General features: G+C 32.6%; 1 protein-coding gene across 1 annotated transcript in view; it reads left to right on the plus strand.

Annotated features, from left to right (window-relative positions):
• The first annotated feature begins 221 nt into the window (after positions 1-221).
• Positions 222-23,292, plus strand: part of GABRB3 (gamma-aminobutyric acid type A receptor subunit beta3) — a 307,324-nt gene continuing 284,253 nt past the window's right edge. The window contains exons 1-3 of the mRNA XM_074300319.1: positions 222-403; positions 571-662; positions 975-1,042. Coding sequence (XP_074156420.1) covers positions 324-403; positions 571-662; positions 975-1,042 — 240 coding nt within the window. The 5' untranslated portion in view covers positions 222-323. The remainder of the gene's footprint in view (positions 404-570; positions 663-974; positions 1,043-23,292) is intronic.

A 23,292-nucleotide genomic window follows, 5' to 3' on the forward strand; every position in this document is an offset into this window, starting at 1 on the left:
GGGTTGTACGTAGAATAAGGAAGAGAGGGCTACTGGGTCCCTGTAGCCGCGGTGCCTGTGGGGGGGAGGGGAGGAGGATTGAGAGGAGGGGGGGAGAGCTGGGTGCGTGGTGCAGCCGTCTTGTCCTCCTCCCTCTATTCCTCCTCCTCCTGCTCCTCCTCCTCCTCCTCCTCCTCCTCCTCCTCCTCCTCCTCCTCCTCCTCCTCCTCCTCCTCCGATCTCGGTCAGCAGCGGCGGCGGCAACGGCGGTAGCAGCAGCACTAGCAGCGGGGTCGCGGCGGCGACGGGGCCCCCCCTCCCCCCTTCCGGGGAGCGGCGGAGGGATGTGGGGCTTTGCAGGAGGAAGGCTTTTCGGCATCTTTTCGGCCCCTGTGCTGGTGGCGGTGGTTTGCTGCGCTCAAAGGTAAGCACCCGGGATGGAAGAAGAGCTGAAGCCAGTGTGTTTGGTTAGGCAATGTGTGTTTGGGATGAGATGGGAATTTGGGGGGCTAGAGGATGACAGCTGCAGCCTGACCCAGGATCTTTGTGTCTCTACTCTCCTATGAAATACCCCCTACCCCTGCTCCATAGTGTGAACGATCCTGGAAACATGTCCTTCGTGAAGGAGACAGTGGACAAGCTATTGAAAGGCTACGACATTCGCCTAAGACCCGACTTTGGGGGTAAGTGGTACTTGCGCCGCTACTGTGGAATTAATCTACTACCCTTTGATATTGGAGTGTTATGGGAGTGGAGATGGAATGTGTGTGTGTGTGTGTGTGTGTGTGTGTGTGTGTGTGTGTGTGTGTATGTGTGTGTGTGTGTCTGTGTTGGGGGGCATCTGTAAACTCCACTGGAAAGCAGTAGGATTTGGGGTGGGAACTGATAGATTCCATTCTTCAGATGTCTCCTCCCCTGCCCCCATCCCGAGATACAGACCAATACAGTGTTGCAATACCATAAGAGGATTTTCACTTTGTCCTGGTTTTCTGCAGGTCCCCCGGTCTGTGTTGGGATGAATATTGATATCGCGAGTATCGATATGGTATCCGAAGTCAACATGGTGAGTACCTTTCTTACTCTAGTCGTTTCCTCAACAAATGCATCCATAGCAAAAAATGTGCTCGAGGCCTCTGCTTTCACTTTTTTTGTTTGTTTGTTTCTTTCTGGACCGACTGAGAGGGTACACAGGGGAGCTTTGGCTCTGTTCCGTGTATTCTTTATTGTTTGGCTTCCCCCCTTCCCCACACCCCGCCCCGAATCTTTCTTTGCTGGGTGACTGATCTGTTTGGGTTGCTTTTGAAAGCCCAGGGTAGGTGGGGTTAGGGCCAGGTTTTGTGCTGACTTCACTTTTCAGATTGATAATGCTTTAAGTTGGCAATGACTCCAGATCCTAAAAATCACCTTTCCCCTACTATATTTCATTGTCCACCTGAAAGGTGGGTTCCTTTCAAAGTTACTCGATAATTTCAGTTTGTCTTAATTAGCTATCTTTAGGGGCTTTCGATTACAGGAAACGAAGAAAAGTGGAATGTGGGGAGATGGTTCCCAGTGTTAGCTTCAAGTAGGGCATTTTGGCTCTTCATTGTTCCTGGGCGGGGGGTCAGACTTCGAGAAATGGGGTATATTTTGAAATCCTGGGACCGAAACTTGTAGCTCGGACAGCCGCTGTCCGAAGTGCTGATAGTCACCCACCTGCTTCAAAACAGGAAAGCTAATGCTGCAGAACGAGTTTTCTGAAAGAGCAGCTGCTGCCAGGAGGGAAAGCCAAAGGCAAATTAGGCGAAATGTCACTTTAGGTTTATGTTCATGCTAACAGGGGTTTAAAGGGGGGGGGGGAAGCTTTTCAATGTCTTGACCCGTGGAAAGAGGGAGCTTTTTGCTGCTGATCTTAGCTGTCTGTGTGGAGTTGATCAAATGTTCTTCCATTTGGAATACTTTGGAAAAGCAAAGAAAGAATCCCCCCCCCCCTTTTAAATTTCAAAAACGCTTTCTAAAATGGATTGTAGAAAAAGTTAAAACCTTTGCATCAGAGACTGTTTATTTTTTCCCTCTTAAATCTGAGTGATATGTCTTTTGGCAGAATAAGTCTGGGCATTGTAGAAACTTTGGTTGCAGACTTACAAAGAGTTGAGTAAATAGGGAGCTACTTCCTTGGAGATATCCACTGGACTCTAGCAATGGGGATGAATGGTTAATTAAATTTTTTGATCCTATAGGTAAACTACTTAGCTTAGTGCATTGAGTTTCTAAGAAATGTTATTATGAACATTTTCAGAAATAATTGAATATTCCAAGATTCACCAATACTTGATTGTTTGATTGGAAGAAGTTTAAGTTGTGATTTCTGGTATTTTAAAAAGACATCTGTTTACTGTAGAAATAGCTATAAATAGAACTTGAAATTCAAAATTGAAATACAATGAACATGTTAGAGAAGGAATCAAAGGGATGGTATGAATTTCTTATTTTAATAAAAAATGCTGCATGTATATTTTTACTTTTAAAAATCATTTTGAGTTTAACTCACGTAATTTGGAGTTGAATTTCAAAGAACAAATTAATTTAATTTGTGCAATTTAATTTACATTTCCTATTCTCTAGAGTTATCAGTTTCATATACAATGTAACTTAGTGTTTGTTTGATGAATAAAAATAGTGAATTGTTAACCTTAAGGTCAAGGAAAGGCAAGAATGATTTGCTTTAAACCTTTAAATTAATGTACAATATTCGCTAATAGGAATTGAAAAAAAAACTTAATCTATATAGTTCTTCTGATGATTTTTTAAAAATTTATCAGTTATTTTAACACCAAATTACAAAGCATGCAACTATGAATGTTCCAAGTTTTCCAGGAACACATAAGACAAAGACAAAAAAAGATAGGTACTATTAAACATGACAAAGAGTCTTTATTCGATTTTTATATTTTAGTCCAATTAATATATTTTCCAAATGTTCATATTATGCTACTTTTACAAAATTAACATAACTACAATATGGTATAATATACCAGAACTACATCTTTAAGTTACCTATTACATCTTTCTGCTTAAATAAAATTTGAATGAATATTTGATTCACATATGATAAAAATGTGATAGTACTAAAGGCTGAAAGCCACTTCAATAGGGTAATTCCAACAATCTAGTAATCCAGCAGCTTCTTTTGAATGACTAATTGATTCTTCTATGTCATCTAGATAAATCACTTTTCTTTTAACCTTATATCTGCTTGTGATAGTAACTTCTACATTCAGATCCATCTACAAATGTACATAGTACAAATCACAACTGAATATACATCATCTGATGATTACCTTTTGCTATAGTCTTCATAGCATGAATATGTATCCACAAAATACTTGTGAAGGTTTCCACTTTACTCAATTAATGGCAAGAATTTTCAAAGACTAGTTATTTGTGATGGTATGCAAATATCACTATTGATAATGGAAGGATTTTAGGAAAGACATTAGGTGCTGAAGCCCAAAGAAGATAAAAATTAATTTCTCCTTTAAGTTCAGTTTTGATAAAGCTGACTGGATTTGAGCTAAAGTGACAGAAAATTCATCTATGTTTATGGGAGTTAAGGATTTGGAATTGAGAAGCTAGAACTTTTAATTGTGATAGATGAGTTTGGGATGGAAGATAATTCTACATTTTGAAAACCATTCATCAGCATTTTAACAGTAATCAATCATATGTATTTTATAGTTTGTGATTCTAAGATTGCTCCTTCCTAATGCCAAGACAAGACAAAAGCTTCAAAATGGAAAAAAAAAAAGTTGCTGTGTCTAGATGATGTCAAAATAAAAGGATGGTATAATCATAAATTTTAAGTTAGAATGCTTCTTTGAAGTCATCTAAACTGCTATCTTATGCAGAAATCTCACCCAAAACACCACTGACAGAAGTTTACTCATTTTCTGTTTAAACATATCCATTGATAAGAACCTTACTACTTTACAAAGCATACATTTCCAATCCACTTTTGGACAGCACTGATTATTTGAAGTGTTATTTAGGTATTTAAAGTTGGGGGAGGTGAAGGTTGCCCAAACCTGTGATTCTGTAAGTATAACTAATACCTAGTGTAGAAATCCCCCATTACTGCATTTTGATTATCTACAAATTATTGTCTTAGAGAATTATCTGGGGACACTGAGAAATTAAACAACTTGACCATGGTCACAAAGCTAGTACATATCAAAATCAAAACAGTAACTGAAGTCTTCTTGACTCCAGAGTTGGCTTTCTATCTACCATACCATGCTGCTTTTTTTGCATTATACAATGTAAGACCTAAATGAATGTTTGTGAAATTCAGTCAAAAATATTTTTTGTCATATTAAATTGCATTTTCTCATAGTTCTAACCATTTATTATAATCAGTTGATAACCATTTTGAACTCTTTGGTTATACAAAATAAGTTGATTATTTTCCAAAATATAGCAGTCATTCAAATATTTGAAAATAGTTGTCACTTCTCCTTTGCCTATGAAAACCCTATTCTGATGTTGTATTACATCATGTGCATTGCTCTGGATTTTAAAGGCTATCTTTGTGGAACATAGTTTACAAATCCTATTAAGCTAGAAAGTCTTCAAATATGGACCTTTTACATGCAACAGAATAATAATATTATAGCTAAATTTGCAAAGGATCATCTCCAGTTTGCCTGTGGGATAATACCATGTATTGAGTACTTGTGATCTGCATCAATGGAGGGAATTTCATCACACTCATGCCAATGGAATCATAGATTCATGAGAAATTGGTGTATTGTGTTGTATATATTTTTTAATTTTTCTGAAAAAAAAACTTTTCCAATTCATTCAAAATTTCTTTATGTGACACACCCTTCTAATAATTTAGTATATTGATCACCAATCTCTTAAAATGTAGTATCCAGAGCTGAAGACAGTACTCTTGTTGATGCAATTGTAATAGTTCAGAGTACATGAGGATATTATCTCACTTGTCCTGGAATAAAGGATCACTCATAGTACTGTCCAGGATTGTATTAGATCTTTTAGCAGACATGGCACATTGTAGCTTCCTATTGATCATACAGTCAAATAAAATTTGTAGATCTTTTTCATGAGAAGTGAAGAAAAGCAATAACTTCTATCATGTACTTAGTCATTTGATTTGTTAAACCTAACTGCAGGTCTTATACTTGGCCATATTATACATTTAAATTTTAATGATAAATATAAAAATAAAAGCACAACCAATTAAAGCATTGTATTTAAGTTAATTAACTACAATGCATAAAATACCACTTCTCCTCAATTACTCCCTTAAATCTCTACCAAAATCTTTGTCCATTCCTTTACCTTATATTTTTCTCTGGCACGATCATAGTATAAATTCTGTATAGGTTCTGCTGTTTTTTCACTTAGCATTATTTCATAAAGATTTTTCCATATCCTTTTATATTCTTTATATTTGCCCATATTAACTACATTATAATATTATATTATTTTAATGTGCCACAAATTAATTAACTATTTCCATCATTGTAGGCATGGAGATGGCTAGGATTTGTTTTAATTATAAATACTGGTGCTATGAAAACCATTCAACTTTTTTTTATGTTTTTATAACACTTCCATGTTGTATTCCCAACAATGGAATTGTTGAGTCAAAGAGTATAATGATTTGAGTATTTTTTTTTTTAATATGTAATTCTAGATGGCTCAAAAATGATTCTGCAATGAATGAGTATATCTATTTTAGCAATGAATGAGTAGATCTATTTCTCCAATTCTTAACCTGCATTATGTCAAATAACTTTTATTTTTCTTCATAATCTGATAGATATGAGGCAGTATCTCAAAGCTGTTTTAGTTTGCATCTTTTTGAATATTACCAAGAATTTATGATGAGTGTTTTGTTGCAATTATTTTTAATCATTTTTGTTACTGCTCTTTAAATTCTGTTTATGTGCTTTGAGCACTTAGACATTAATTATGAGAATATGTTGTGATTCACAAAAGTACATGTTTAGTGACAGAACTATAAAGACGGACAGTTATGTAAACACCAAATAAGAAAAATTAGTTGCATTTTACAAATACGTGTAGTTTAGCACTAGTCTCAAGCACAAAGGAAAAACATTAGAATTAGATATAAATATATGAAATTTCTTTTAAAAATTAATTAATCCATCAATAATATCTTCAAATTTAGTTTTTGTCAAGTATATTGCCAGAATTTTTATTTATGGCATTCTGGCCTTTTTTTTTTTTTTTCTTTTGGTTTGTTTCTAAAATTTGTGGGACTTGAGGAACTCCTAATGTAGAAAATTCATTTTCTGATTTAAATTGTGAAATAATTATAATTTATATGTTTAGAGAGTTGTTTAGGGAAATGGAGAATTAAGTAGGCTTACATATAGACACACAGCTAGCATATGGCAGAGGAGGATTTGAATTCAGTTTTTTTTTTTTTTTTTTTAATTCCAAGGCTGATCTTCTTTTCTCTAAACCATATTTCCTATATTTGTCTCTCAGAGTTTAATAATGCATGAAAATAAAAATAAAATGCAATAAGTTTGGTCCAACAGGATGGAATATTTATCAATGTTATTATCTTTTCTGTGTGTTCCAAAATTAACTGTTCAGGAAACCAGTATAAAACTTTTGTTTCTGAAATTAACCTTTTCCATCTTTGAAAAATGGAACAACTCAATAAATATTTATTAATCTAAAAAATTATGTCCTAGGTATTGGCTATAAAAATAGTTATTACCTTTGTGGAACCTATAGTGTTAAAGGAAAGTGAAGTAACACAGCTGAAATGCAAATTAGAATATGATTGAGCACATGGTGGCTAGATGTCCAAATATAATGGCATAAGGGAAGTGTTCTTTTAATTTTTTTGAGCTTTCTGGGATCTCTCATTCTCCAAAGGCGTTTGACATTTTTTTTTTTTTATTAATAACCTTAGTTAGTGTCATGTAGATGTCATCAAGAAGCATTTAAAAAAAAAAATACGTAACCATCCCAGAGGCTTGCCACAAATAATTACCTACAATATAAGAATCCCATTTTTCTTACTCCTCACATATTTGCTAACCATTAACTTTTTCCTTTCCTCAAAAATAATCTAGTTAATAACATAGCAAAAACAGTAAATGTTTTATGCACATATGTGCATTTGTATATATACGTGGGTCCTACTCCCAATTAAATATTATTTAGTTTTACATAATTTTTGGATAACTTAGCATTTGTTTTATAAATACCATCTGCTCTTTAAAAACTCAGTAACCCATTAGTATTTTTAAGGGCCTAATGGATTTAGGACAAGTTATTCATTCTTTAAAAGTAATCAGGGGGAAAATTGAAGGAGAGAACTTATTTTTCAACAAAAACAATACATTTTGTAGAAACTTGGGATTATTTTTCTTAGTAAAAGGCTGAAAATTTTTGAATTGAAATCATGTTTATTTTTAGTTGAATTTCTGATCCTTGAATATTCTAGTTATTCATTCAAAGCAGAAATTGATCCTAATAACTCTACATAATTAACTACAAAGTCTTCAGGTATTATGCTAAATACAAATTGTAGTAATATTGACACAATTCCTATGATTTAACCAAGACTTAACATATATATATATATATAATATGATTAGATCCCACAAATTCAGCTTTACATTGATGACAACATAGCGAGGATTTAATTTTTTTAATGATAGGTATGTTAGAAAATATTATCTTTTTAATTGTGAAGCTTCAAATACCATTTTAACTATCTTTCCAATTTATTATGTTTTTTTTTCTATAAAATCTCTCGCTGTGTTCCTCGTTTTGTCTGTCTGTCTGTCTCTATCCCTGTCTGTCTGTCTGTCTCTTTCAATATAGGTAAATGTATAGCATTACCAATTATGATTTTATGAATCCATTTAAACCAATGCAAAGAATGAATAGAATATTTTTAGCAAAGAATGGCATCTCTATAAAGTGAAACTTCTTGGTACAATATCAAAAATATAGAAATGAAATGAAGAAACTATAGTATGACTATTGGATTAAAATCTAACATTTTGTGTTTGTTTTCCCTAAAGAATGAATAAGGGGCTAGAGAAACTCTAGAAAGGGAGATGAAGGAACTCCCAAAAATGAAAAAGGCACATGACATTTCATTTGAAATTATAAAGATTATAAAAAAATTGTAATGTCACAGAATCTTAAATTATAAAGGTAGAATGAATATATACAAATTCTCCAAATTCTCAAAAAATAGAACTAAGGATTTCTCCTTCAAGTAAGTAGCTTTAGAAAATGTAAAAGGAGCTATATAATCATACAGCAAGAACAGATTGCAAAAAAAAAAAAAAAAAAAAAGAAAAAAAGAAAAGAAATAGAACTGAAATCATGCTATCATTCCTTGGGAGATGAATACACAATGGATTATTAAATGAAGACAGAATTTGTTATGTATATACGCATATATAATAACTAACCTTTGACAGCATTGAACATAGTGCAATGTGAATCTTTATGCTTAAATAAAATGCCAGTTTGGAGCCATTCTTTTTCAGAGGCAGCATATAAGATTGGATATACCATTAGTCTGACTCAATATGTCAATTCTTCCATTTACTTTAGAAATCAGCATATATCTAGTGAAGAAAAAAGCAAATAGTTGTTTTGTCTCAAAAGATGAAGCACTTACACTCTAACTTATTGTAGCCCATCATTCACACAAATGCTAAAATAATCTTTTAGAATGAAAGATCTAACCTGTCACTTCATACATTTGAAATTTCCTGTAGGCTAAAATGTGTGTTTCTTTTTAGTTTGATTTTTGAATATCTTTACATTCTTTTTTCAACTAGACCTTTTCATTTTTATTTCACAGTTCTGTTGATTTAGTCTATCTTCCATTCAAACTCCCTACTTATAACTATCTGGTTTAAGCCTGAACTGTCATGTTTTTGCATTGGTCAGGTTTTTATCTGTGTCTGGAATGCACTCCCTTTTCATCTCTGTTTGTAGAAATACTTCTTTTCATTTGAGGTACAGCCCAGCCATCATCTAAAATCATGAAATTTTCGTATTCTTCCCAGAAGAAAATCATTTCTCTTCTCATATTTTCCTATCTCTGTTTTACTTGATGCTTCTATTCATTATCATAATCTATTTTACACTTAATTGCCTACTCTAACTTTATGTTTAAAAGACTTAATCTAGGATGAATTTAGATTTTCTATGTGTATTAAAATTACTATCTTTATTTGAGTATATTCATATGTGCTCCTTTTATACCACCCTTCCTATACACTGATACACTTCATTCTCTCTTCTCCATTATCTGTACTCTCCCTGAGGCTTTTGGCTGGTTTTGTAGTTGTTTTATTTATTTATTTTTGCTGATGGACAGGAATAAGAGAGAATGAGCTTGAAAAAAAAAAAAAGGTATAGGAAAGAAGAGAATTGAGGAGTTTAGTCAATTATCTTTCCCTGGAAGTAGAGGAACCTGGTGTAATTGTAGATTTTCTAAATGTATGGCTCTGGAGAAAACTGATTTCAGAAACTTATCCATGCAAGCATATTTCGCTCTATAACCATTATTTAATTTGTACTAGCTGTTTACTTTGTGCCTAGTACTGTGTTAAGCTCTGTTTCAAGAGGAGCTGAATTCCAAAAAAATTTCATGGCAGGAACAATAATGAACCAAATGAAAAGAGGAATCCACAGTTTTTGTTTCCAGATCTTCTGGGAACTTATTTACTGTTTAGCTTCAGGCAAGTAACTTAATGCTTGGTGCTTCAGTTTCCATCTTTGGAAAATAGGGATAATAATACAAGACTTGCAAATGCTTCCTAACCCATTGTGAGGATTGATAACATAATGATGTCATAAAGTGCTGAGCTTTACAGAGAAGAGCCTATAAACAGGAGCAAAAAAAATTAACATTTTTATTTTAGAAAAGTATTTCTTAGCATACTCCTGCCAGATAGGCATGAGCCAGATGCATAGAGTTTGACCACGAATTATTATGAAATTTTAAAGGTGGAAAATTTAATTAGTTTTTTGTTATGGGGAATAACTCTGAGATGACTCAGCAGCCTTCTAGAAAACTGTTCCTGACCCAGCTGTGTGGTTAGAAACTGCTTACACCAAAGGTATTTCAACGATTGGGGTGGGGGGGAGGCGGAATGGAGAGGGAAATGTAGGAATGCATTGATATGTAGAACTTCTAAGCTGTTGAATTGAGGAACTGAGACAGTAGGTGGTTTATTGAGGACATTACTTTTTCACTGGAAGTATGTTTCATGCATAAGTTATGATCATACATCAATGTTTGTGCATTGATAAGAAAGCTTATAATGAACTTTAGAGATGGATGAGCATAATACCTTATGTAATAGGCTCTTTGTGGAGAGAGGTTTGGGTTTAATATTAGAAAGAGGGAATGGGGGAACATGAAGAGGAAGCTTTTTGCCTTTCCCCTCGGGATGTTACAAAGCTTTTGCTACTGCATCTCTTTGAAGATGAAACCTTGGTAGATATTCAACAAATATTTGTTAATGGATTTTGTGACACAAATTTTGCTTATTTACATTTAATTAAGAGACAGTTTTGGTAAATAAATAATTTTTACATTTTAAATTGTAGGCATCATTCTGGAAATCTGTTTTCTTCCCAAGGCCAAATGATTTCTTTTTCTTTAGGGGTAGTAAATAAAATGAGGTCACATAAACAGCTCTTGTCTCTTGAGAAACTTGTCAGATGAGGTACTCTGTAAAGTAGTTACTTTTTAAATTGATATGATGTTGTAGTCTACAATTCTTTCTCTTGACCATCTCACTCTTTAGAGTGTGATATTCTTGAGATCAGGGATCATATTTTTACCTTTCTTTTTAGGCCCAATACTTTGCTCAGTACTAAGTTTATTGAATTTGGTGATTATTTATAGTATTATGCTAATTAGGACAGTGCTTGGAAAATGAATGAAAGAGCTTTTTTATAACAAACACAAAGTTCATCTTTGTATGATACAATTTTTACAATCAACTAAAAAGTTAGTTTATTAATTCCTAGAAAGTTTTACTATTACCCATTGCATATTCACATCAATCCTTGGCTTACATAGAAGAACAAAATTAAAGGCAAATTTGGATTAAAATTAAATATACATCACTGATAGGATCATAGGATTTTGTGATTTAGCATTGGAAGGGACCTCAAAGGCCACCTATTCCAACCTCATCATTTTCATAGGTAAGGAAATTGAAGCTCAGAGAACTTAAGTAAATGCCCCTCCCTACACATACATCTTACTAAGTGTTACTTATACTTATATTCATATAGCATCACATAGTATAATATAGATATAGATAGTATGACATGATAAAATATATATACTATGTATATATATTTATTCAATATTGAAACATTCTCTTTCTCTTCTCTTAGCTGAACTCCCAATTAATAAAACATATTTCTGCTACCTTTCTTTCATTTTAAAATTCACATATTGATGGTAATAAAAGTTAATAAATAGTTGGGAAGTTTTTTGTTTTTTTTCTTCTGGAATCTAAATAATTTCCCATCATGTATTTACTAGCATGTTGACTTTGATAGTAGAAGCAATGTGGCTATACTGGATAGAGTACTGAATTTGAAGTCAATCCTGCCTCTTGACTTTTAATAGCTGTATAACTTTGAACAAGTAATAGGATCACAAATATAATTTTGGAAGAGAACTTAAAAACCACCTAATTCAAAATCCCCAATTTATAGATGAGAGAATGCGGTAAAAAGGCCCAATCACTTTAAGTTCCCATGACTGCAATTTAGCACTCCAATTTCAATGTTCCTTTTTTCCCCCTAAAGCAACTGGGATTAAGTGACTTATCCATGGTCACTGAACAAGGAAGTATAAAATGTCTAAATTCAGGTTTGAACTCAGGTCTTCCTGATTTCAGGGCTAGTGCTCTATTAACTGTGCCTTCTAGCTGCCATAGTTTCAATGTTAGTTGTCTCACTGCTTCAACTACATTGTGACTCAAGTAACTCCCAAGAATTTGTCAACTAAAATTCTACAAATTCATTGACAAGGTTCATGTTTGTAATATGAAAGATGTATTCTGACAACATGTCTATTCACAAATATAGCAGATTCCTTTTTTATGTTGAAATTGAAAGGCAGGAGTAACATTTTCCTTATTGGCTATAGGTTCTCTGTTAACATTATAGCGGATGTTATTATTGGTATAGGTAAAGGTTCTTTGACCAATGGCCTATTACATTTTGCATAATAGAGACATTATAGCAAGGTTCTTTAGAATTTTTTGGTGTCAGTATTTTAGGTGGCTGACCCATTTTTGTCTTTAAATGCTCACAGCACTTTCACTGTTATGGACATTGAATTCAATTGAAAGCCTGAAGCATTTCCAACAGTGTGCAATTTATGTTGCTATTTTCAAAAGGGAGAGTAGATAATTTAATTTGCTCTAAATGATAGATTTTTGTTCCTCCTTTACATGCACATTCCGTATGCATGTGGGAAATCTTTTTAATAAAAATTGTTTATTTTTAAACATATAAGTAAGCTTATCTTCCATTAAGCATTGTCTCTCAGTATAATTAAAACTATGTACCTAAGTTGTTTTTTATATATATATATATATATATATATATATATACATATATATATATGCACACACACACACACATATATATATATATTATATATATCATATAATAGATTAAACAAATCTTTTAAAATTACCTGTTTACTGTTGGAGTATGAGATAGGTTTGCTAATGTCTAAGGTTAGAGAAAACAAAACTAGAAGAGATCACCTTATGATGATTTGATTAATTAATCCTAAGTAAAGGCCAAAAATAACACAAGAAAGCTTGTTTTTAGAGAGATGGATACTTGAATAGTAATAGTTTTGATAGTCGGTAGATTTTATAAAGAAGGTGTAAAAATGTCTACTTTTATTAGAGAGTATTATATTCCTGATATTCCTAAGAATGATTGCATGAAAAAGTGGGAATACATAGCAGTTTTAAGGGGGAAAATAGCCATTTACAAAACGATATGATGTGATAAAAATTTATTGTTGGCCACCATGTGCCTTACACTGTGCTAAGCATTAAAATGTGTGTGTGTGTGTGTGAGAAAAAAGACAGACTTTGCCTTCAAGTAGTTTACAATCTAATGGAGGAACACAATACATAAAAGGAAACCTAAAAGAGGGAAATGATGATGTGATGATGGTGGTGGAATTAAAAAAACAAACAAACAAAAAAAACCCCAAACAAACAACTAGAGAAGCTTTAGTTTAGAACATAAAAGAATTAGAAGTTAAACTGAGGAAATTCAGGACAGCTCACTATTCTAAAAGTATATAATAATCAAAAGTAAGTTACTGACAGGCTGTGTCTATTCAAAACTTAAATTGGCACTGGATAAAGGGTAAACAGTTCTATGAATTATTTCATTAAAATTTTAATTTAGTTTCATAACTCAAATAAATTTTTACACATAAAGGATACACTTTGAATTTGCTTCTTGTAACAAAATATACCAAGAATTTATTGTGCATTGACACTAAAAGGTAAAGATGTTTGTGTTACTATGAATGCCTATATATAATTATACATATATAATATGTAAGTTAAATACCTATCAATTTCTAAACTCGAGAGTTATATATTTCTCATATTTTAGGGAGAGTGATTATTTTTTGCTGTGTAATTCACACATGTATAATTTTTTCAGGTCAACATTACATTTTTTTTTGAGTTTTGTATTCTATTTCTTGAATAACTCAAGTTGAAAAATGCTCATAATGGTAATCAGTTTCTGGTACATAGTTACTATTTAATATAAATTTGATGGTTTAATTGACTGAATAGAAAAGAAAGTTGCCTGGCTCATGGATAGTTTGGTTGTTTTTCAAAGTTGGATGGATATACATATATACATGTTTGATTCCTGTTCATGGCTAGTTTTCTCATTTTATGAAATCATATGATTTAAAAGATTTTACAAAGAAAACATTTTCAGTACTGTTTTATTACACTATTTTACACATGCGTTTTCATATCTAATTACAAATATTCTTCAGAAGAATAATATATGTGGAAATATAAAAACAGTGTAAAAATCTGTAGGGTTTTTTTGGGATCCATATCTTAGTGTACTGCTTTATTGATTACACATACACACACACACACACACACACACACAATTTGTTTAATTAAATTGTGCTAGAGAAACTCTCTAATTATAAAGTAGTCTTGGTACATGAATCTCCTCAGATGGGGTCCACCATGGATTAGATCTCTTAAAAGAGATTTCATTTACATGCAATTTGAAAGAGCTGCTTCCCTCCTTTGTGGCTACACATAATCTATTAAATAATAATCAATTACAATTAGTAGACTAAAAGCATGCAGATGGAAAGGATATTAAAAAGGGGGAAAATTGGAATCCATAATTTTTGGTTTGCTCTGCAATTGGCCACTCAAAATTCCTAGGATTATTTCTATACTTTTTTTCTGGTATGGAAATATCCTAAACACTGACAATATACAGAGAAAAAATATTATCACAAATGTACTGGTAGAATGCTTGATTAAGTCAACATATAGCCATTAAAAGCATAAATTTACTTAATAATAACAAGAAAAACTCCTCTACAAAAGAAATAAATCTATTCTATGAACATGGGTATTTTATCTTTTTATAAAACCTGTCTCTCTCCTCAACTTCCCCATTTTTGTTATTGACAAGTCTCAGAATTCCCTGTCACCTGAATTGGAATTCTTGAAGTCAGCATTAACTTCATTTCTCATTCCTTCACCTCTGGTTACCTCCATTTAGTCACCAAAATCTTGTACAAGTCCACTTTTTTTCCTAACTGTCATTGCCATTGTACCAACCATATACCCATGACATTTTTGCATACATTCTTTTAATAGTCTTCTAAATGATGTCTCTACTCTTCAATCTGTCTCACTCAGCTTCCAGAAAAATACTCTAATGCATATATGTGATGACATCACAATGCTATTAAAAAAAAAAACCATAGGTTGCTACCAATTACCAATGGGATAAAATGCATATTTCATCTAGAATTCAAAGTTTTCATGAATAAGGGCAATTTATAATCCTTCCCTTTTTTTTAATGGTGATCCCTATCCCTTCCCTGAGACCTACAATCTACCCAGTTGTTGGTCAATCTTTTTAATCATGTCCAACTCTTTGTAACTCCATTTGAAGTCGCTTAGCACAGATACTGGAATGAGTTTGCCAAATCCTTCTCTAGCTTATTTCATAGATGTGGAAACTGAAGCAATCAATGTTATGTGACTTGCTCAGGGTCATATAGGTAGCAGGTGTCAGAGTCTAGTTTGGGCTCCCTGCCTAAACATAAATATCTTCATTATTCTTGCAATTCTATCTACCATCCTATGTGGATAGAGAGAACTTAACCAAACCCACCTATGGAAAACCCTAGCCTACTCATCCATTGCTCACATAGGCTGAATAGCAATTATCATCCACATCAACCTCACCATGACTATCCTAAATATTATCATCTACATTTTCTTCAAGTTCTCCATACTCTAGCTATATCTTATCTTCTAATAGAGATTATTCTACCTAGAGAATTCTCTAATTCCTATTTTCATTCTATCCTCTCCCTTCTCTCTACCACTGTTCATTGACCTTATCTCTTTTTATTCCTTCTTTCATCTCACATTTTCTTCTCCTGCATACTTACCTTGAAACTCTTGACATTACTTTCTTGGCATGGAATCATTCCCTTAATTGAGTTATAACTATTTGTATACATCTCATTCTCCTGCTAAATTATAAGCCTTTTGAGACAGCCTTTGCATAACTGTCAATGTCAATACCTTAATGACTTGTGAGTTTCTGCATGTGGGAATTACCTATTGTGAGAACTCCTTGTTCTTGATCTGTGTGTAATTTGTAGTCCTATAATGTTGTTTGAGATATAGAGAGATTAACTGACTCACCAGGGGTCACATGTCTATTTAGTAAATGTCAAGAGGCATAATATGAGTTAGTTTGCCTGATGTTAAATCTACCACTCTATTCATTACATAGAACATAAGATTCTTTTGCATAAAAGAGGTAAAGTTTGTTGAATTTCTTTCCAACTATAAATATATTTATAATTTTTTATATTATGTCCAAACTAAATATGTCTCAGTAAAATTTCACTGAAATTTCTGGTCTTATGTTTGTATATTTAGTAGTTTTCTAAGAAAATGATTTAAACATATACCCCATTTTGGGGACTTCTTGTCACCAGAATATTTTTAAAGAACTCTGGAGAAAATAAGGGCATTATTTGTAAATGATTATACTATATGGATAGATTTGAACACAGGAATGTATTTGCCAGCAAATAATAGCAATAATGTGATTACTATGTCTAAGTTTCTTAAGGGTTTGTGATAAGACAATTAAAATCTCTCTTAAATAAAAAAAATCTGTAATCTGTGATTCATAGAGATTTTTCAGAACTTTTAACAAGCTCATGTTAAGAATAGTCAGTAAAGTCAGTAAAGATAAAATGCAGCTTGGAAACATCTCAAAATACAAAAAGATGTATGAATAAATTTCAAGATGAGAATAATGATGATAATAATGGATTTGTTCAAAAATTTGATTGAGAGAAAGCAGGATTATAATATTATATGATATTCAGTAATAAGGGTACTTTAAAATTAGTCTCCATTGTCCACTTATCATATCTCTTCAAAATATAGTAATGTACCCTCTGTAGCCACTAATAGGAGAAAACTTCCATTGCTTTTTCTATTGTGCTGAGTGAACTGAATTTTTCATTCCTATACAGATATGCACAAAGTATCTTTGAAAATTTAAAGCACAATAATCTTCCCATAGAAAGGTATACAGAGAAGTGCACATAATTTGGACCTAGAAGAACTGAATTCTAATTTTACTTCAAGCATTTACTAGCTATGTAATCAGAGTACATCACTTTTCTTTTAGAATCTCTCTCTCTCTCTCTCTCTCTCTCTCTCTCTCTCTCTCTCTCTCTCTCTCTCTCCCCCCCTCTTTTCCTCAGTTATCCCCATAATAATAACATCAAGATTATAGATTTGATTTGAGGATCAAATGAGATTAATCTATATTAAGTACTTTGTAAACTTTAAGGTGATTTATGTGCCAGTTATTATTGTTTGGAATATTGATGATAATCACAAATACATAAAATGGATACCAGAAATATTTTTTTACTTGATATTTTGTGGTAAACACAAACAGAAATAGAGAGAGTGGGGTAGAGGGGGTATTTCATTTCATACATAAAGCAATAAGACTTCCTACACAGGAGTAATGAACAATTGATTACACAGTAAATTTATATCTTATATCATTAGACAGCTAATTTGTATTATTCCATCCTCATATGTTTTTCCTCAAGAATATGAGATTTGCACTTGAATTATCTGTCTAATTGTTTTAATTGTCCACTAAGCATTTTTTCTGTATACTTTGAAAATAATACACATTAAATTCCATGGAGAAATACATTGCAGCAGGAATCATATTTTATCATTTAGTCACCATCACTTTGGCATTAATTAGTTGTGTGACCATGGACAAGTGGCAACCCATATGGACTTCAGGTTATGGAACCATCAAATGAGAAGGCTAATTCCCATTATCTCTAGGACACCTTCATGTTCTAAATTTTACAATTTTAAGTAAATTGCATGGATTCTATGCTCAAAAGAAGGATTGTAACCTCCTAATAGTAACTCCAAAATACAAACATGTTACCTCTTTATATGAAATAAAATTTACAACATTATTTGCATATATAGAGTAATATATCCTTCCTGCCTATAACCTTGTGGCCAGTGATAGGCACTTGAAAGATGTCTATCTAGGATTAGAAGGACAGCTGGTCACCATGGAATAGTGTTTCAGTTCTCTCTACCTACAGTGCCTAAGGCTATACACATTCCATTATTTTGAATGTAATTGAGTTAATGGTCTTTGCAAAAATACCTTATTTTCAGTAGTTGAGAACAAGCTGTACATTTCTTTGTTAATTTAACCTAGTCTATGATCTTGAAGATTTATTATAGAAAAAAAGTAAGAGAAACAACCAGGCTCAAATGTCTGCATTTGTGTTGGAAAGTTATCATCTCCCTAAAGGTTCAGCTTTGAATGTATGTGTATGTGTGTATGTGTGCATGTGCATAAGCACATGTGGAGTAGAACATCAAAATATTTCTGATGTCATGATAATGCCATGCCATTAATTAAAATATGAAAGAAAGTAACCTACTGGAAGTAAATCTTTGGAGGCACTATACAGTGTGTGAGGCTATATGTTTCCTCTGATTTGAGCTTGATGTCATTTAAATTTATGGTGTTCTATCTAGTATTGCACTATTGTCATTCTATTCTTGGTTATTATAAAAAATCTAATGAAATTAAATAGAAGACTTATGTAAATAGAATCTTTATATGGATATACAAATGTAAATATAAATATATATGTAGTATACACATATGTGTGTATATATTTGTATGTATGTGTGAATATATATGTATGTATTTATAAGTATGTATGTATATTTATATCACATACTCTCTTTTAGGTAACATAAGCAGTGGATAGAGTGTCAACCCTGGATTTAAATCTTACTTCAGAATTACTAACTGTATGAACCTGGGCAAGTCACATAACCCAGTTTGCCTTCATTTCCTCATTTCTAAAATGAGCTGAAAAAAGAAATGGCAAATAAGGATAGTATCTTTGTCAGAAAAAAAAAATCTCAAATGTGATCACAAAGAGTCAAGCACAACTACACAATAACAACAGCATCTGCCATTACTAATGTTGGAATTGTCATTTAGTAGCACATGTGGGAAAATAAAAAAAAAAAAAAACAAAATCCATGATTCAGGGCATTTTCTCTATTACACTAAAAAGACTTTCCCTCATTATGTTTCATTCCAAATCCCTAGTTTCTTATAGACAGAATTGAGGTCTAATTAGTACATTTAAATAGTTTGAGAGAGAGGTCAAAATTGGGAAGGGAAAGGAGAATTTATATGAATCAGGTTATTCTTGCTTTAATGAATAATGTTTCTCTTAATAGTGAGATATTTCATTCATTGGGGTGTAATTATTTCTACCACAACTTCATTATTTGAAGATGATATGTTGTGGTTTTATAGATCAGATTAAGTCATTCCATATTATTCAGGAACAAAGAGTCAATGACAGTTTTTTTGTAATTTTGAAATGCTTAAAATTCCATTTAGTGAAAATTATATTAAAAATAAGCTTTTTAAAACTAATAAGAATTGCTTGTTGTCTTAATAGTGGTTAATAATTACTTTTGTTTATTTTTGATGGAATTGTTTCATTCGTTTCTTAGTTACCTAGTTTGGAGGCAATGGAGGTTTAAATGCCTATGGTAAAGTTCATATATCAAAGATAAGGTGGACACTTTGTCCTGAATTTGGCTTAAATAGCAAGCCCTACATCAGAGTCACTACCTGAGAACCAAGTAGTAGTTGTCGAATGGGAAATATGACTAGTTTGCTAATGTTAAGGAGAAAGGGTCAATAAGACCTATCAACTAAAGAGGCAGAAATGTCCTGGGTTGTTTTCCAGCTGCCTATCTGAATGACATTTATCTCCTCGAATGAGATAGGTAATGACAGTTCTACCTACCAACTTCTCTCCTCATTTATCTTTCTTGGCTTTTGAATGAGGAGGATGGAGACCTCAAAAGGCTGAGTATTTCTTTCTTTCTTTCTTTTTCTTTCTTTCTTTCTTTCTTTCTTTCTTTCTTTCATCATTTCCCTCAGGAGGATAATGTTTGAAAGGAGGAATTATTTTTCTATTTTAGCAACCAGGAGGAAAACTGAAAGCAAAATTTGCTCAAGTAAGGCACTCAGTAATATGAGTACCTATTAGTGGACATTTAATTTCTAATTTCTCAGCCTTTGTCCAGAACTAAACTTAATTATTTAATATCTGTACAAATAGAGAAATTAAAAACTTTGCTAGGCTACAGTATTAATAAAGATTGTCAGTTACCTAGAGAAGCAAATAAATCTCATACCTCTTGAATCTAGCTTTCTAAGGCCATCATTATGGGAAATGTATATATATATATATATATATATATATATATATATATATATATATATATATATATAGATAGATAGATAGATAGATAGATAGATAGATATAAGCATTTTAAGTGATTATATTTGTGCTGTGTGTGGTAAGTGAAAGTAGACAATAAAACAGAAGTATAAAAACAAATGCCCCATGAATGACAGGTAAATTGTGAAAAGAATCAATTAATATAAAAGTAGGAATGTATTAAAGTAGAAATCATGGAGATGATGCTTGCAAATAATTGGTTTTGCAAAATACATGATGAAACACTATATTTGATGCTTCAAAGTGAAGTGCTGTGACTCTTTTACACTTACTGTAACAAGTTTGTTCAAAATAGAATGTGTCATATGGATAAAGCAATCAAAGCATTAAAAAAGTACCTTGTTGTTTTACAGTTTATCACTGTTTTAATCATATGTCATTTGTCATTCTTTTCCCATCTGACCTGGAAAAATAGGAGTTACAAGGATGCAAGAAAAGGAATCATTCCCTCCTAGACCCATTAATGATCTAACCACTTAATTACCCATTTTGTAGATTTTCTAAGACCAAATGGCTCCCTCATAGCAACTAGTGTAGAACATACCAGCTTAACTCTGTGGGTTTAGGCAAAATGTAATATTTTTAGAATTAACCTAAATAAAACATAACTGGAAAGATTTATGATTTATTTGGGCTAAATTCTAAAAATCATATGAAAAAATATATATGTGATACATTTTAAATGCAATGGTTTGATATCTTTTTATACCAATTTCCTGTATCTATTTAGAGATTATGCTCCAGTGTTTATTTTATTAATCATTTAAAATATTCATCTTAATTCTACTCTAAACACAGATGGGTCTTTTGGGATTTAAAAACTGCTAAAAGGACAAATAAGCCAAATGAGCTCATGAGCATTCCTTCTTCATCTCTTCTCAAGCCATCCATGGCTCCCTCTGTCTTCACTCTCTCAGCTGAAAATCTTGCCTCAGATTTTGCAGAAAATAATCAAGACCATTATTTTCCATGGGATCTTTTTTTTCTTCCCCCTTCCTTGTCTGGATCACCCAGAAGTCTTTTACCACTATTTCACTATTAAGTGGCCTTACTCATTGCCAAGACTAATCTCTGTATTTGGTTAAGAGATCTCATTCTATCCCTTCTCCAATTTATCACCCTTTGTTATTTCAATACTTTAACTCATTTTCAATCTTTCCCTGTTTCCTGGTTTATTCCATTCTCCTTACAAACATTTCCATGTCTTCCTCATCCTGAAAAAAATCCTCTCTTCATTCATCTATTTCTGTTTTCCTTTTGTATCTCTTGTGCTCTTTGTAGTTAAACTCTTTAAAAATGTCATCTTCAATAGGTGCCTCTATATGTCTCTCTTCCTATTCTCTTCTTAACAACTCACACGTCAGCTTCCAACATTATCTTTCCACCAAAACTACTCTTCCCAAAATTACTAATGATCTCTCAATTGCCAAATCCAATAACCTTTTCTTTATCTTCATTCTCCTTGATCTCCTTGATCAACTTTAATGGTTGATCAGTCTCTCTTGATACTCTCATCTTTTTAGGTACTCTGATACTCTTCTGGTTCTCATTCTACCTAACTTTCCTCTCCTATTCTTTCTTCTTTGTTGTATCCTATTCTAGATCATGCCTTCTAACTATCGGTATCCCTAAGGGCTTGGTCTTGAACCCTCTTCTCCCTCTATGCTATACCACTTGGTGATTTTATTAGCTTCCATGAATGTACTTACCAGCTCATGCTGATGAATCTCAAATCTAATTATCTTACCCAGAACACTGTTCTGACTTCCAGCTGTCTTCTAGATATCTATAACTGAATGTTCAATAGTCATCTTAAATTCCATATGTCCAAAATGGAACGTATTTCCCCTGGCTGATCTGTCACCAAAGCCTGTCAATTTTATCTTTGCAATATTAGATTGAAACAGATATACGTCCTTCTCTCTTCTGACACTGACACCATTCTAGTGCATGTCCTCATCATCTCATTCATAGAATATTGCAACAGCCTGCTGGTGAGTCAGCCTGTCTCAAGTCTCTTCCTATCCCAATCCATCCTCCATTTAGCCACTGAAGTGATTTTGTGCCACTTCCTCCCACTTATCAGTAAACTGTAATGACTTCTTAAAACCTCCAGGAACAAATACAAAATGTTCTTGTTGACTTTCAAAAATCTTGATGACATAACCCTACTTTTGTCCTTTCTGTCTTTTCACATCTTATTCTAAATAAAAATACTCTTTGATTCAGTGACAATAGCTTCCTGGATGTTCCACAAACAAGAAACTCTTGGTTCTGGAGATTTTCTCCACCTGATCCTGTGTAGTGATCTCCATCCCCCATCCCATCTACTGACCTTCCTAGTTTCCTTTTAAGTCTAAATTAAAATCTCTTCTTTGCTATCCCCTTTTAGTTCTCCCCTCTGTTTATTACTTCCTATTTATCTTTTATAACATTTGCTTTGTATATATTTGTTAATATGTTGCCTTCTCCTGTTATATTGTTAGCTCCTTAAGGACAAGGAGTATTTTGTTTCTTTTTGTATCCCAGTGCTTATTACTGTAACAGGTACATGGTAGATGCTTAATAAATGTTTATTAATTGATTGATTGATATTTAATAGAGAAAGTATTGACAGAAACTTCCTTTCCCTTAAAAATGCTTATAGATATGTGAATAAATCTTTTGCTTTCTTTCTATTTCTTGCTTTTATTTTGCTTTGTTTGCTAACAAATGTTCTGAAAGAAGTCAGATTTTTTTTTCAATTTAACCTATGTTATTACCTCAAAATTTGATGTAGAAAAAATATTAGAATAAGTGAAAACTACACACTCTTTTTACTTTCCTCTAACTTCTTTCACTTCAGGGTTGCAAAAATAAATATAAATCTTTAAAATGGTTTCATTACTTGATTAAAAAAGTCAGAATGGCATAATGAAAGGACTGTGAGATTTGTAATAAAGATAGTTGACTTGAAATCCTACCTTTGAGATACTGAGAAAGTCACCACTTATGTAGCCCTCATTTTCCACTTGTATAAACTGAAGATATTAGACTGCATAATAGTATCTGGCATTTATGGAAGTTTT

This window comes from Sminthopsis crassicaudata, chromosome 3, assembly GCF_048593235.1.
Source record: "Sminthopsis crassicaudata isolate SCR6 chromosome 3, ASM4859323v1, whole genome shotgun sequence".
NCBI classification, from domain to species: domain Eukaryota; kingdom Metazoa; phylum Chordata; class Mammalia; order Dasyuromorphia; family Dasyuridae; genus Sminthopsis; species Sminthopsis crassicaudata.